The sequence below is a fragment of the Sinocyclocheilus grahami genome, unplaced genomic scaffold (assembly GCF_001515645.1).
Source record: "Sinocyclocheilus grahami isolate Dianchi unplaced genomic scaffold, SAMN03320097.WGS_v1.1 scaffold144.1, whole genome shotgun sequence".
Lineage (NCBI taxonomy): Eukaryota > Metazoa > Chordata > Actinopteri > Cypriniformes > Cyprinidae > Sinocyclocheilus > Sinocyclocheilus grahami.
Genome location: NW_015505323.1, coordinates 1362384 through 1378391, shown reverse-complemented (window position 1 = coordinate 1378391; position 16008 = coordinate 1362384). Strand labels below are relative to the sequence as shown.

The following is a 16008-nucleotide window of genomic DNA, read 5'->3' as shown; positions in this document are numbered from 1 at the left end:
TAATGAAATGTGTTTATGTGGTTTAAGGTTAAAAAAACACATTATTTTCCACATACTGTACATTATTGTTTCTCCTCTATGCCCCGCCTTTCTGAAACACGACAATTTTTACAAAGCTCATCGGTCTGAAAAGCGAGGTGTGCTGTGATTGTGTTGTGATTGGCCGAATACTTCAAGCGTGTGACGAAAATGTTACGTCCCTCACCATACTGTGATGCCTGCGGCAACCACATGTGACGACCCCGGGCTGGACTCCGCTTCGTCCACGGTGAAAGCCGAGCCGGCGATCCACAGCGAGAAGTTGATGCATTTCCTCACCGACCAGCACGGATCAGCTCAAGGCATGACGAAGCGTATATCGTCCTCTTTTGGAAGGCCAAACAAAGTAGTTTCGCTTTCACAACGAAACACAGTGCCTTCACGACATGGCAGCAGCAACAATACTACAGCGAGAACAAAAGTTAAGCCTTCTTTCTTTGTGTGAACATTTGGGCGGCGTTATGCAAATCTTCACACATCGTGACATAGACATGTGGGGGTGTGTTTGAACGAGCCGTTTTAGGTAGGCGTGGTTGACTCTTAAATTTTAAAAGAATATCTCTTTGGATTTGAGACTTTAGTCTTTGCAACTTTACAGATCTTCTTTATGCACCAAGAGCTTGTAACACTTCAAAGAGAAAGGAAAAATTTTAAATAGCATCATATGACCCCTTTAAGTCATTTATTGAGAGAAAATGTAAAGAAAATTATCAAAAGTAACAGCAAATCAATTTATAATTTTACAAAAGATTTCCAGTTCTAATAAATGCTGTTGTTTTAGCTTTCTATTCATCAAATGGCCTGAAAAAAAATGTTTCCCCCCAAAAAATAACTCTTTATGCACCAAGAGCTTGTAACACTTCAAAGAGAAAGGAAAAATTTTAAATAGCATCATATGACCCCTTTAAGTCATTTATTGAGAGAAAATGTAAAGAAAATTATCAAAAGTAACAGCAAATCAATTTATAATTTTACAAAAGATTTCCAGTTCTAATAAATGCTGTTGTTTTAGCTTTCTATTCATCAAATGGCCTGAAAAAAAATGTTTCCCCCCAAAAAATAACATAAATAAAAGCAACACAGCCGTTTGATGATAATAATAAATGCTTCTTGAGCAACAAATCAGCATATTAGAATAATTTCTGAAGGGTCGTGAGACACTGAAAACTGGAGTAATGACTACTGAAAATTCAGCTTTGCCATCACAGGAATACATTACAAGAGAAAACAATTATTTTTAATTGTAATAACACATAATATAGTCACAATATGACTGTTTTTACTGTATTTTTGATCAAATAAATGTGGCCATTGTGAATAAGAGATTTATTTAGGGATCTTGCTTCTATATGTATAAAAATATATTTTTGACTTAAAACGGAAAATGTCAACTACAACTAAAACTAAAACTTTCTTACCATCACTTCCTCCTTTCTTTTCCCTTTTGCTCTCATGTGGGCTTAAATGTTGATTGTATTTAGATTTGCGGCTTGTCCCACCCTGTTGCTCTCTGTCGGCTCTATGCGTCCTCTCCTCACTGCTGCCGACACCTGTGGGACGATTCTTCGGTCTCTCCTGTTCTTGAATGTCTTGGGAATTGTGCTCTCTGACTGGCTCTTTGTGTGGCTTGCTGTGTCTAATATCATTGCGTGGAGGACTGGGCTCTGGCTCCTCTTCTGGAGGGCTTTCATATTCATCTGACTGATACTCCCTTGCACTGCTGTGCCTGTACTGTGAGCTGTAGTGCTGTGGAGGGGAGGGGGAGTAGTCATGTTGGTATCCCATCTCTTCATGTTGTTCCTCCTCCATAAGGGGAGGTTCATCTGGAGACCGCTCCCGGACTCGTTTGTGCCCTCCAGACTCATTAATCCGTGAGTGGGAACGCCCTTCCTTTACACTTGGTCTTTTGATAAACATGAAACATATAACATATACTTATTCATCTCAAGAAAAAAAAAAACTCCACAACCAGGGTTCCAAAATTAATACCCGCCAAACATCTAATCTGAGTAAAAGTCACCAGCACTGGTAAACTTCTGGTACTGGTAACCGTTCAAACGTTTGGGGTCAGTAAGATAAAAAAAATATATATATATATATATATATATACTCATTCAACTAAAGAAAAAAAAAAACTCCACAACCAGGGTTCCAAAATTAATGCCCGCCAAACATCTAATCTGAGTAAAAGTCACCAGCACTGGTAAACTTCTGGTACTGGTAACCGTTCAAACGTTTGGGGTCAGTAAGATAAAAAAAATATATTTTAGGTAGGCGTGGTTGACTCTTAAATTTTAAAAGAATATCTCTTTGGATTTGAGACTTTAGTCTTTGCAACTTTACAGATCTTCTTTATGCACCAAGAGCTTGTAACACTTCAAAGAGAAAGGAAAAATTTTAAATAGCATCATATGACCCCTTTAAGTCATTTATTGAGAGAAAATGTAAAGAAAATTATCAAAAGTAACAGCAAATCAATTTATAATTTTACAAAAGATTTCCAGTTCTAATAAATGCTGTTGTTTTAGCTTTCTATTCATCAAATGGCCTGAAAAAAAATGTTTCCCCCCAAAAAATAACATAAATAAAAGCAACACAGCCGTTTGATGATAATAATAAATGCTTCTTGAGCAACAAATCAGCATATTAGAATAATTTCTGAAGGGTCGTGAGACACTGAAAACTGGAGTAATGACTACTGAAAATTCAGCTTTGCCATCACAGGAATACATTACAAGAGAAAACAATTATTTTTAATTGTAATAACACATAATATAGTCACAATATGACTGTTTTTACTGTATTTTTGATCAAATAAATGTGGCCATTGTGAATAAGAGATTTATTTAGGGATCTTGCTTCTATATGTATAAAAATATATTTTTGACTTAAAACGGAAAATGTCAACTACAACTAAAACTAAAACTTTCTTACCATCACTTCCTCCTTTCTTTTCCCTTTTGCTTTCGTGTGGGCTTAAATGTCGATTGTGTTTAGATTTGTGACTCGTCCCACCCTGTTGCTCTCTGTCGGCTCTATGCGACCTCTCCTCACTGCTGCCGACACCCGTGGGACGATTCTTCCGTCTCTCCTGTTCCCGAATGTCTTGGGAATTGTGCTCTCTGACTGGCTCTTTGTGTGGCTTGCTGTGTCTAATATCATTGCGTGGAGGACTGGGCTCTGGCTCCTCTTCTGGAGGGCTTTCATATTCATCTGACTGATACTCCCTTGCACTGCTGTGCCTGTACTGTGAGCTGTAGTGCTGTGGAGGGGAGGGGGAGTAGTCATGTTGGTATCCCATCTCTTCATGTTGTTCCTCCTCCATAAGGGGAGGTTCATCTGGAGACCGCTCCCGGACTCGTTTGTGCCCTCCAGACTCATTAATCCGTGAGTGGGAACGCCCTTCCTTTACACTTGGTCTTTTGATAAACATGAAACATATAACATATACTTATTCATCTCAAGAAAAAAAAAAACTCCACAACCAGGGTTCCAAAATTAATACCCGCCAAACATCTAATCTGAGTAAAAGTCACCAGCACTGGTAAACTTCTGGTACTGGTAACCGTTCAAACGTTTGGGGTCAGTAAGATAAAAAAAATATATATATATATATATATATATACACACACAGTATCACACAGAAGTGAGTACACCCCTCACATTTTTGGAAATATTTTATTATATCTTTTCATGTGACAACACTGTTATACAAGCTGTACACCCACTACTTTACATTGTAGCAAAGTGTAATTTCTTCAGTGTAAATTTGCTGTCCCCTCAAAATAACTCAACACACTCTAAACCGCTGGCCACAAACGTGAATACACCCCTAAGTGAAAATGTCCAAATTGGGCCCAAAGTGTCAATATTTTTTGTGGCCACCATTTTCCAGCACTGCCATAACCATCTTGGGCATGGAGTTCACCAGAGCTTCACAGGTTGCCACTGGAGTCCTCTTCCACTCCTCCAGGACGACATCACGGAGCTGGTGGATATTGGAGACCTTGAGATGCTCAATAGGGTTTAGGTCTGGAGACATGCTTGGCCAATCCATCACCTTTACCCTCAGCTTCTTTAGCAAGGCAGTGGTCGTCTTGGAGGTGTGTTTGGAGCTGTTATCATGTTGGAATACTGTCCTGCGGCCCTGTCTCCGAAGGGAGGGGATCATGCTCTGCTTCGGTCAGATCCTCAGAGAGTTCTTTGCCATGAGGTACCATGTTGAACTTTCAATGACTAGTATGAGAGAGTGAGAGCAATAACATCAAATTTAACACACCTGCTCCCCATTCATACCTAAGACCTTGTAACACTAATGAGTCACATGACACCGGGGAGAGAAAATGGCTAATTAGGCCCAATTTGGACATTTTCACTTAGGAGTGTACTCACTTTTGTGGCCAGCGGTTTAGACATTAATGGCTGTGTGTTGAGTTATTTTGAGGGGACAGCAAATTTACATTGTTATACAAGCTGTACACTCACTACTTTATATTGTAGCAAAGTGTCATTTCTTCAGAGTTGTCACATGAAAAGAGATCATAAAATATTTACAAAAATGTGAGGGGTGTACTCACTTCTGTGAGATACTGTATATTATATACACTTTAGCAAGAATCCATTAAATTGATCTAACGTGACAGTAAATACTTTAACATTGTTATAAAACTAAAATCTATTTCAGATCAATGCGGTTCTTTTGAACTTTCTAGTTATCAAAGAATCCAGAAAAACTAATGTATCATGGTTTCAACAAAAATATTAAGCAGAAAAACTGCTTCTTGAGAAGTAAATCAGCATGTAAGAATGACTTCTGAAGGATCATGTGACACTGAAGACTTGAGTAATGGCTGTTGAAAATTCAGCTTTGCCATCACATGAGTAAATTGCATTTTAAAATATATTAAATTAAATAAGTTATTTTAAATTGTAATAATATTTGACCATATTACTGTTTTTACTGTATTTCTGATCAAATAAATGCAGGCTTAGTGAGCATAACATTTTCTTTTAAGAATAACCTCAGACTGGGCCGAAGGTTTACCTTCCAACAAGACAATGACCCTAAGCACACAGCTAAAATAATGAAGGAGTGGCTTCACAACAACTCTGTGACTGTTCTTGAATAGTCCAGCCAGAGCCCTGACTTAAACCCAATTGAGCATCTCTGGAGAGACCTAAAAATGGCTGTTCACCAACGTTTACCATCCAACCTGACCGAACTGGAGAGGATCTGCAAGGAGGGATGGCAGAGGATCCCCAAATCCAGGTGTGACAAACTTGTTGCATCTTTCCCAAAAAGACTCATGGCTGTATTAGATCAAAAGGGTGCTTCTACTAAATACTGAGCAAAGGGTCTGAATACTTAGGACCATGTGATATTTCAGTTTTTCTTTAATAAATCTGCAAAAATGTCAACAATTCTGTGTTTTTCTGTCAATATGGGGTGCTGTGTGTACATTAATGAGGAAAAAAAAATAACTTAAATGATTTTAGCAAATGGCTGCAACACAACAAAGAGTGAAAAATTTAAGGGGGTCTGAATACTTTCCGTACCCACTGTATATACACATTTTTAAGAATATATAAAAAAAGAAATGCATCAACCCCAAACGTTTGACCAGTAATAAATAAATAAATAAATAAATAAATAAATATATATACACACACACAGTTTCATGACAAGTAAGAAACATTTAAGGCACATACATTTTTCTCAATTCACCTGCCATTGGCAGTTGTGGCAAAAAGTTAATTTTGGACCATGACAACAAAAATATTCTCAAGCGCAGCAGTTTCAGTTTCCACTTCTTCACTAAGAAATTTTGCATTTCTTTGTCAAGAATCTTTATAAACAGATTTTAAGCATTTATCTCGCCCCTTTGTGGAGAATTACACTATTCTTATTACCTTAAATGGTTAATTGCAATGATGTGAACACGTAATATATCACTTTAAAACGCTAACCTGTCTGCAGATCTCTCTGGAACCAGCTTTTTCCACTTGGCCACAAGGTTCTTCGCTGCCTCCCCAGCAAATTCATGTTTGCGCAGAGAATTCACTGTCTTTCCAATGCCCGTTTCCTGCAAGAATCCAAGAAAACAAACATATTAAAAGCCATAGAACCAATTGCATTTTTAAAAACTTTTAGACCAAAATCAAGAGTAATACTTTAGAATGTAAGTAATATTAATCTTACCACCAGGATGTCTACTGTTATAGGAAGCTCCCCCAGCCTTTTGAGAGTTTTCAGCAGCTAGACAGAAAATGAAAGTAGTGATGAAAAATTGACAGAAAGTAGTATTTATGGTTGATAAAATTTCCGTTAAACACTCACCATTGGCAGTTGTGGCACCATGACAACAACAATATTGGAAAGAACATTGTCAAAATCTTTGTGATCAAATTAAGGGTTTATCTGCAAACTTTTTGGAAAACTACACTACTCTTATTACCTAAGATCATTTACAATGTATTTAACACATATTATCCTAAAATACCAAATGCATCTTTTATAAAACTACAAAAAAACAGATATGTACTGTGATGCATAAATTATACCCAAATACATATAAAATACAGACAAACCATATAGATGTATTACATTTAGAAAAAAAATTTTTTTTTTAAACTGTCAGTAGCATACACCATGATGTTTACATATTTCAAGGAGTAACTGCCATTTGGACATCAAAACAAACAAAAAATTTCATGACCATTGTGCAATGTCCAAATAACAAAATAGTACAGTGGTAATTTTATTGTACACGAAGACAACATTGTAAATAAGACTAGTGCCAGCACTGCCAGGTAACAAAGTTATCAGTTGATTAAGCAATGTCAAAGATTCACTTTAATGCCAGAATTACCAAAACAAACATTTAAGTGCGGGGGCTTCCTATCTAGACAACATTCTGAGGCATGGAATGAAGCTTTCCACCTTAGTGTAATAACTATTCAGTATTGAGGAGGAATCGTGTCTTACATTGAGTAACCAAACCTCTGCTGCATTACTCAGGGCCTGTCTTCAATTGTCACTGCTATCGTATTAAATCGTTGAGGTTGACATTTCTGATAACCGAGCACAAGCTTCTGGGAAAGTGCCTCGATACTGTTTCTGCTGTAGTAGCTCGGTATATCGAGGCATATTTGAGGAGAAATCTCAATCCAGACTGATCTATCTAAACCGATCATCCATTTCACGGTCTGCTGCTCTTGTAATTGTTATACGTGGGATTTCTGGATAGCAGCGCTGATCGAACCTCAGACTAGACACTCGCCGAAGTGCGTAAAACACAGGCATACACGGTGCGAAAGGAGAGACGTAAAGCATTCGCTTCGTCTCACCGAAAATGTTCCTTACCTTGCGAGGCTCTTGGTTCTCTGCGAGCCTTAACTGCAACTTCTCGACTGCTTCCAATATCTCCTCCGCCATGTTTACAGCTGGTTCATGTTGTTGCCCGGAAGCCACAACCGCAGTGGTGGTGGGGGCCTGCTGTTGTTTCAGACTGCTGCGAACTTCCGTCACTCCGAACGTAGATTCCGGAAAAACGTCATACTGCTGTTATAAAGTCATCCTAATCACTTGATGAAGCCGTGATGTGTTTATATATGGTCAAGCTTTGTATAATTTAGCATTGTGCTTATTTCAGATACACCTAAGAAGGCCAAATGTAAAATGTCCAGCATCATCACAGACTAGCGACTGAAGCTGGTTATAATAATATAAATATGCGCTGTTAAATGTTATACATATATATATATATATATATATAAGAATCTGCAATTAAAGAACGCATACTTATCTAATTATAGGCGATTTCAACAGACTGCCCCAGGCCAGCATGAAATGCAGTTGGTGGGCCACTGCTGCGCATCCTCACAAAAGCTTATCATTTGCACCTGTTTTTAATTAAAACATTAATGAGATTTTAAAGCATTCAAACACAAGTAGATGCGAAAGAACTCAACTGAGTACTCGCGCGCTGTGTTCGGTGCGCGCAACGAGTCGCGTCTCACAGCCCTTGAACACCGAATTGATTTTTGCCTCTTCTTGCGCTTGAACGGACAAATTCTTACAAAATTATGTCGAAATACATCCGTCTTGGCAAATATCTTCAAAAAACTGGTGGTTATAAGACAAGTGAACATAAACAGTTGAGAAAGAAATTGTATGTGTATATCATTAAAATGTATGCATTGTCTCTTAAAGTGACAGCGCCTAATTTACTAGCTATAGTCGGTGTCCTTAATGTTAACCCCAGTCAATGATTAATCCAAGAAAATAAATTACTAAATTATTTTGTAGTTTTAACAAGATTTATTCTATATTTAATTTACACAGTGACGACTATGATATTTTACATTTGATTATTCTGTTTTTGTAGCCTACTTGAAAACCTACAAAACTTTTTTTTTTAATTAAACTGTTTAATTTGTATCTATATGCTATTTATTTATTTGTGCTATTTGCATTATTTCAAACAGGGCCCAAATGTACAAACCACACCGGGGCCCCGCAAACCCCAGCTACGGCCCTGGCTGTAAGAATAACACAGTTTCTGTGTCCTATCAGGTTGGTGTTAAGAGGACAAGCTGGATATGGACAGTGTTTTTTTGGGGGGGGGGGGGAGTGGATGACTGTATATGGAGAATGTTATGTAGGTGGGGTTGAGGACTGGTATGATTGTGTTGCAGAGCTGTGGTTGGTTCATCTTTTCCACTAACTCCTGCTGCCAACAGAGCTCTGACAGACAGACAGACAGACAAACAGTGAGACAAACAGTGAGAGACCGATTACCAAGGAGAGAAAGAAAACTGTGTGGATTCAAGAACTAAAAGAAATCGAGTAAAAGAACAAAGAAGGACAAAGAAGAAGAGCTGGAAGAGAGCTATAAAGTAGAGGTAAACATTCTGACTGTGCTTCTTCTTTCTTTTGATTAATGCATAAGGACATAATAATACATATACATTAAATTAGACATTGACGTGAATTTTTAAAAAGCAACAGAACATTGCTTACACTTCCAATGCATGAATTAGATTCACCATCTCCTAATTTAAAATATTAAAAAAATAATAAAAAAAAGCTTTCTGGACTTACTAAGCTTGAATCATGTGACATGCTTACTTCATATAGCCATGTTTCAATTTATGTGAGTTTATTGACCCCTGACATTTCACAATCCAAATGTAGACTTTCTTATCAAAGGCATCCCAATGTGGTGTGGCCTAAATTTAAACAGACCCATCAGAGTCAAAAACAGAGAATAACATGAAGATTGTTTCTCACTCTATAAATAGCATGCAGAGCGAGTAACTTGTTGGAGGTTGGCACGCAAATACTTAGTCGGACTTTCCACAATACTACATTTTAGACTGAAGACAGACAGCCAAGCCTTCAGCTTTTAGGACTGACTTGTAACAGCTGCTTCTTTCCCATCTCCTCTTACCCTCTCATCCTCTCTTATTATCTTTCTCTTTATAGAAATGTCCTTGTCCCCCTGCTTACCCCTCACCTTTTCATATTGGGTGTTGTGAAATCTTCCTTACAGCATCAGATAAAAGAACATGAACCTATCATTATTCAATTAACCTGAAAGGATCTCCAGATGGCTTTCATTGAGCTATCTGGGTCAGATGGTTGTACGACCATCACTGAAACTTTTATCAAACTACTGCAAACCTGAAGATTATTTCTGTCATTGATTTTTTTTTCCCCTCAAGCATTTTCCTCTCTGTGCTCTAAATAGCTGCAAATGTGCTGTGGTTTTGTGTGTGCGTGTCATAGACCATGCAGGGTCAGCAGCTGCCGTGGTGTAATATAAGAGGTGACAGTGGTGTTAGTGCTTTATGACTGCTATGTTGCAACACTCCTGAAATCATTTAAACGTCTGCAGAAAACTATGGATCCGATCCAAATGATAGTGTCATGAAATCATGGAAGGCAACATATAATTTAGATATCTAATGTATCATCAAGAAAGAAATGTAGCTCATATTAAGACTTAATGCACCGAATTTTTGGAATGGAATGATGCCAGTGTGAGGGTAATTTAAGCAGCACAGCCCCTGCTATTCTTCCTATGTGGCTTTAGAATATTTTTAGAAGAGATGCAAGGACATCTGTTTAACACAGTTCAATCATGCTTGTTTGTTTGTTTGTTTATGAGGAGTCTGCATTGATCTGGTTTTGCAAGCTTAACAAACCAATCCCCTCTCTGAAACAATAAAAATTTTAAATGGGACGATTACAAACAACCTGGGCAAAAATAATAATTCATGCTGTGATCTGTAATAAGCTATGTGGCTAAATATTTGTGTCTGGTAGTTGTGCATGTATATTTAACAATAACAACTGCCAAATGGTAGGGGGTTACTGATATAAGAATAAACACATTCTCTACTAAATGCTGAATCATGTAATAAGAGTCAGATGTCAATACAAATGTACATTACAGCCATGATTAAATTTAGTAACAAAACTGCATATAGTGTCCTGTAAGGTTTTTATGTGTTTATATCAACAGAGAGACTATGGAATTTACTTTAAAAATTCCCTTTAATTTGGAATACAAAAACATGCATGTTACTTGGAAACTACTCAACTTGCTTATAATAAAGTATAACTGTGGCTATCCTTTTTGGAAACTCCACTACAAGACCACATGCACCTGTCAATCAGCCTTATATCCTACCATTGTAAAAGAGTGAGATGAGATCAAGTGTAAACCCATCCATGTTGACCATGATATTATAAAGCATATGATATTTATTGAACTCATACCTACTGAGTTTAATCTGTTTTTTTTTCCCCAGGTGGTGCACGCTAACGTGGATCAATCACACTCCTCCACTGTTAGTTTGCAAGTGTAGTGCATCTGTCTGTCCATATAGTATCTTGGTTAATCTGTGCTCTTGTGATACAGTAAAAGTGTCACAGCTTCAAAATCAGTCTGTCAGTAAAAACCTTTAAAGAAACACAAAAATACACAAACAAATAAATAAATAAAGCTTAAGTGAATCTGTTCAGGTGTCATTGGGTCATTGTGACTATCGGCACAGAATCTGTCGGTTTGAAAATCTGTTGAACTGACTTTTAAAAAGCTATCATATAACCAGCCTACACATCATAATGGCTCCCAAGAAGAAGTCACCACGCCCTAAGAAGCCCATTCCTGAACCAACAACAGTTGAGAGTGGAGTGGTTGTACCAGAGCCTGGTGTTAAGAAGCTGGAGCTTCCTTTTAATGTTGAGCAGCTGAACCGGCTCAATGGGGTGCCCTTGCCACCCCCTGTGATAAGACCTGGGGAGAGAGGTTTTGGCTTGGGCAGTGAGCTCACCCGCCCCCTGCATGGATCCGCTCTGCTGGAGGAGCTGAGCCGCATGAGACAGGAACGATTCCTCACTGACATGGAAATAGCCTGCAAAACCAAGGCATTCGATGTTCACAAGCTAGTCATTTCCTCAGTCAGCCAGTATCTTCGTGAAGTCCTGGCCAAGGATCCTGGACTCAAACGGCTGGAACTTCCTACCCTCTCACCTCTCGGTAAGCCTTAAAAGATATTACCTTGCTCTGAGGTTTTCACTTGTGCGGCTGGAGACCTACTGTCCTGCAGAGTTTAGCTCCAACTCTCATCAAACACGCCTGAAGCAACCATTCAGGACAATTCTGGTTCTTATCCTGAATCAGGCAGGTGGGTTGGAGCAGGTTAGAACTCAAATTTGTAGAATAGTATGTCTCCAGGAGCAGGGTTGAAGACCACTGACCTAGCTGCATTTCTTAAAGTTGCCCAATCTTTTGAGTGACCCAAGCAACTGGAATCATGCCTGAAGTTATGGTTAAGCCATAAAAATTAAAACACCATAACATACATGTATTATATTTTTCTTCAGGACTTGCCAATGTGATTACGTTTGCTTACCTGGGCCGTGTGCACATGTCCCTGTACACCATTGGCTGCACTGTGTCTGCAGCCAGCACCCTGCAAATCCCTCATCTTCTCCAGATGTGCATGGACTTCCTGATGGCTGAGCTGAATACGCACACTTGTGTGTACGTGTGGAATATTGGCGCTGCATATGGCCTGATGCCTGTCCGCGAGGCTGCCCGGTGCTACATTCTGGAGAATTTTGCCCAGTTTTCTGAGACAACCCAATTCAGCCAACTTACCCTGGAGCAGATCACATCTTTCCTCCAAGATGACAACCTAGCTCTTCCTTCGGAGGTCACCACCTTTCAGGTCAGTGTAAAGAAAGAAGGATGTAAGAGCAAGAGGAATAAAGGTTTCACAAAAGCTTAGGAAGTCCTATTTATACGGTGACCCAAAAACTAAATATGTTTGCAAACACAGCAGATACTGTAAAAATAAATACAACTAGAGTCGTGAGAAGGTTATAAATATGTACAGGATGAACACGATTTATAAAGTAGACTGAATTAGATACTAAACGTAGATCACTCACTTTAACTTTTCTTTGAACCTAGATTGCAATGAAGTGGTTAGACTTTGACCCAAAGAGGCAAGAACATGCCGCAGAACTGCTGTCTCATGTGCGCTTTGAGACCATCCCTGCCAGTGAGCTGGTTAGTGAGATCCAGCCAGTGGCACGTATGATGCTAGATCCTCGGTGTCATCGTCTTCTGGTGGATGCCATGAACTACCATTTGCTGCCCTACCAGCAAAACACATTGCAGTCACGGCACACAAAGGTCCGCGGAAGCCAGATTGCTCTTCTAACCATTGGGGGTCGTCCTTCACTAACTGAGCGTGCCCTAAGTCGAGAGGTATGTATTGAAAAAATTAATTTACAACCTTTGGACAAAGTCCATGACACGTAATACTCTTGATTCATTGCTGTCCAGTTCTACTCCTGGAGGAGCACCTTTCAGCAGAGTTTACCTCTGTCCTGCTCCAACACACCAGCCTCAAAGTTTCTAATCCTGAATACCTTGGCTAGGTGTTTCTGGTTTAATTAGGGTTGGAGTCAAACTTTGTGTGCACGAATGTGGTCCTCCAGGAGCAGGACTAAACTCCCTGATCTGTTCTTTTCTTTTGATTGCTGTTTATTCTTTCGTTTTACTGTGCAAAGGTGCTTTGGAGAGATCCGCGAGAGGGAACGGCTACATGGCGTCATCTTACTCAGCTGCCAGCAAAGAGTTTCAACCAGTGTGTGGCTGTGATGGATGGATTCCTGTATGTGGCAGGAGGAGAAGATCAAAATGATGCCAGAAACCAGGCTAAACATGCTGTTGGCACCCTTAGCAGGTATGTTATAACAAAGCATTTAGTCATCAGTAGACCCAATCAATCAGTCTAAAACTGGGGTGGTCAAATCTTGCTCCTGGAGTCCCACCTTCCTGTAGAGGTTAGTCCCAAACCTAATTAAACACAACTTAACTAGCTCGTCAAGGGCTTCAGGATTATTAGGTGGCTCCAGGCATGTTGTCACTCTGCAGGAATGTAGCCCTCCAAGAACAGGATTGGATACCCCAAGTCTAAAATTTTATACACAGATTTGACTGCATTACCTTCTGATCCTCAGATACGATCCTCGCTTCAACACTTGGCTGCATCTTACCAGCATGCGCCAACGACGTACCCATTTCAGTTTGGTGGCCACTGGTGGACGGCTGTATGCCATTGGTGGCCGCAACACTGATGGCCTCTTGGCCACCATTGAGAGCTACCAGCCCTCTACCAACACTTGGCAACTCCGTACGCCAATGGATATGCCACGATGCTGCCATGCTAGTGCCGTCCTACCGTCGGGAGACATCTTGGTGACTGGTGGGTATGTTAACTGTGCTTACTCTCGCTCTGTCATTTGTTATAGCATTGACAGTGACATTTGGAGCGAGCAGGGAGAGTTGGAAACACCTCGTGGCTGGCACTGCTCTGCAACAGTAGGTGACAAGGTGTACGTGGTAGGAGGTAGCCAACTTGGTCCCGGCGGAGTCCGGATTGATGTGATGACCATGGAGGTCTTCAACCCTGAGAGCAAGGAGTGGACCAGAGTTGCCACCCTGCCCCTGGGAGTGAGCACAGCTGGTATGTCTCCACTGGGAGATCACCTGTACCTGCTAGGCGGATGGAATGAAGCAGAGAAACGTTACAAGTCAGCAGTCCAACGCTATGACCCAGGCACTGACAGCTGGTCAACAGTGGAAGACCTGCCGGAACCCATTGTGGGGGTGTCCTGCTGTGCCCTTCCCTTGCCCCCACGTCACACATCCCGTAGACACCGGAACACACCTTCCCATGAAGATCAGAGCAGTGTGACACAGAATAACACTGCATGAGAAAGAAAAGCTTGTCATTTGTTATAGCATTGACAGTGACATTTGGAGCGAGCAGGGAGAGTTGGAAACACCTCGTGGCTGGCACTGCTCTGCAACAGTAGGTGACAAGGTGTACGTGGTAGGAGGTAGCCAACTTGGTCCCGGCGGAGTCCGGATTGATGTGATGACCATGGAGGTCTTCAACCCTGAGAGCAAGGAGTGGACCAGAGTTGCCACCCTGCCCCTGGGAGTGAGCACAGCTGGTATGTCTCCACTGGGAGATCACCTGTACCTGCTAGGCGGATGGAATGAAGCAGAGAAACGTTACAAGTCAGCAGTCCAACGCTATGACCCAGGCACTGACAGCTGGTCAACAGTGGAAGACCTGCCGGAACCCATTGTGGGGGTGTCCTGCTGTGCCCTTCCCTTGCCCCCACGTCACACATCCCGTAGACACCGGAACACACCTTCCCATGAAGATCAGAGCAGTGTGACACAGAATAACACTGCATGAGAAAGAAAAGCTGGGGGGGAAACTGTTGAAACGAGAGATTGTTGAGTGTAGAAAAAAAGAGAGCGAGAGAGAGAGAGAGACGTATAGGTGAAATGGAATGTAAAAATAACAACAACATGAAGGGAAAAGCACAGAAGTCTTTGTTTTAAAGTCTTGTTCTTAAACTCCAAAGATGCATTAGGTATACAGGGAGTTCAAAGACAAGGTACTACCTAGGGCCCACGTATAAAGAATGTGAAAAGTACTTTTCACAAGAGCCTCTGCAGTGCAAGGAATTTAGAGAGGTATTTTCTTATGAGTATGTAAATGAGTTTTAGAAATTGAGCAATACAGTTTTACTGAAAATACAATTTTGTGATTATCACCAAGCTAATTTAGTAGTACTGAATTAATGTTTATTTCTCGCATTATTTGTTGTTGTTTTTTAATCAAGTTTCATTTTCTCTCTTAACCAAACCCAATAACTGCAAAAGTTGTTCAGGGGTACTTAAATTTTATATGAAAAGAGGTACAATGCAAAAGTCAATACCCCCATCAGACACACAACTAGGCACCAAACTATTGATATTGCCCACCAAAGAATGTGCATAATACCACACATATTATCCAACATTTTTAAAGACTGGTTATGAATTTTTTACATTTTAAATCATGCTTACTATAGTTCCCGTTTAACCCCTTTATGTATTTAAGTTATATTAAAGGGTCTTTACTTGCCTGTGTTGAGGTCAAAACACCTATAAATGGTATGATAAAACAAAACCTTCTAAAAGAACCAGTAAAAATACCCAACAAAATGTCAACAATTGAATACATAACCAAATGGAAATAAATGCATAACATGGAAAATGTAGATTAGAGCCTGGAGTGCTGTCTGGTAATAGAGCTCTGGAATTTCATTGAATAAAACTTGTTAAAAATAAATAAATAAAATGTCTCTTTTTTCCCTTGCAATATTCACTGCAACAATCACGAACCAGCCCTCAACTGTCAGAAACTAGTGTCTTGGTAATGAAATGCAGGCACTTCTAAAAGCATTTAACCACCACATAAGTCTCTAGATTTAAAAAGGTCACACCCAAGCCTATTAAGAAGTGATAAACTCTTCCTAAAATTTGTACCACCAAAATAACTACAGCTAAAATTTAAGTTTTAAAATGGCTTACTAAAAAT

The 16008-nt window shown here is 39.9% G+C and overlaps 1 protein-coding gene and 1 pseudogene across 1 annotated transcript; one reads left to right on the top strand and one right to left on the bottom strand.

Annotated features, from left to right (window-relative positions):
* The window catches only part of LOC107591642 (transcription elongation factor B polypeptide 3-like), an 11326-nt pseudogene extending 3463 nt beyond the window's left edge, over positions 1–7863 (bottom strand).
* Positions 7864–8750: 887 nt separating this feature from the next.
* LOC107591641 (kelch-like protein 31) lies at positions 8751–14347 on the top strand. The gene is made up of 6 exons (XM_016280859.1): positions 8751–8943; positions 10858–11588; positions 11936–12282; positions 12528–12827; positions 13133–13308; positions 13586–14347. Exons 2-6 carry the CDS (start codon positions 11174–11176, stop codon positions 14340–14342), a joined length of 1995 nt encoding a protein of 664 aa, XP_016136345.1. The 5' UTR covers positions 8751–8943; positions 10858–11173; the 3' UTR covers positions 14343–14347.
* Positions 14348–16008: the final 1661 nt, after the last annotated feature.

Coding starts and splice junctions, on each gene's coding strand:
- LOC107591641 (XM_016280859.1), top strand. CDS start 11,174: ATGGCTCCCAAGAAGAAGTCACCACGCCCTAAGAAGCCCATTCCTGAA. Junction 11,589..11,935: donor TCCTACCCTCTCACCTCTCG/GTAAGCCTTAAA, acceptor ATTTTTCTTCAG/GACTTGCCAATGTGATTACG. Junction 13,309..13,585: donor GCTGTTGGCACCCTTAGCAG/GTATGTTATAAC, acceptor TCTGATCCTCAG/ATACGATCCTCGCTTCAACA.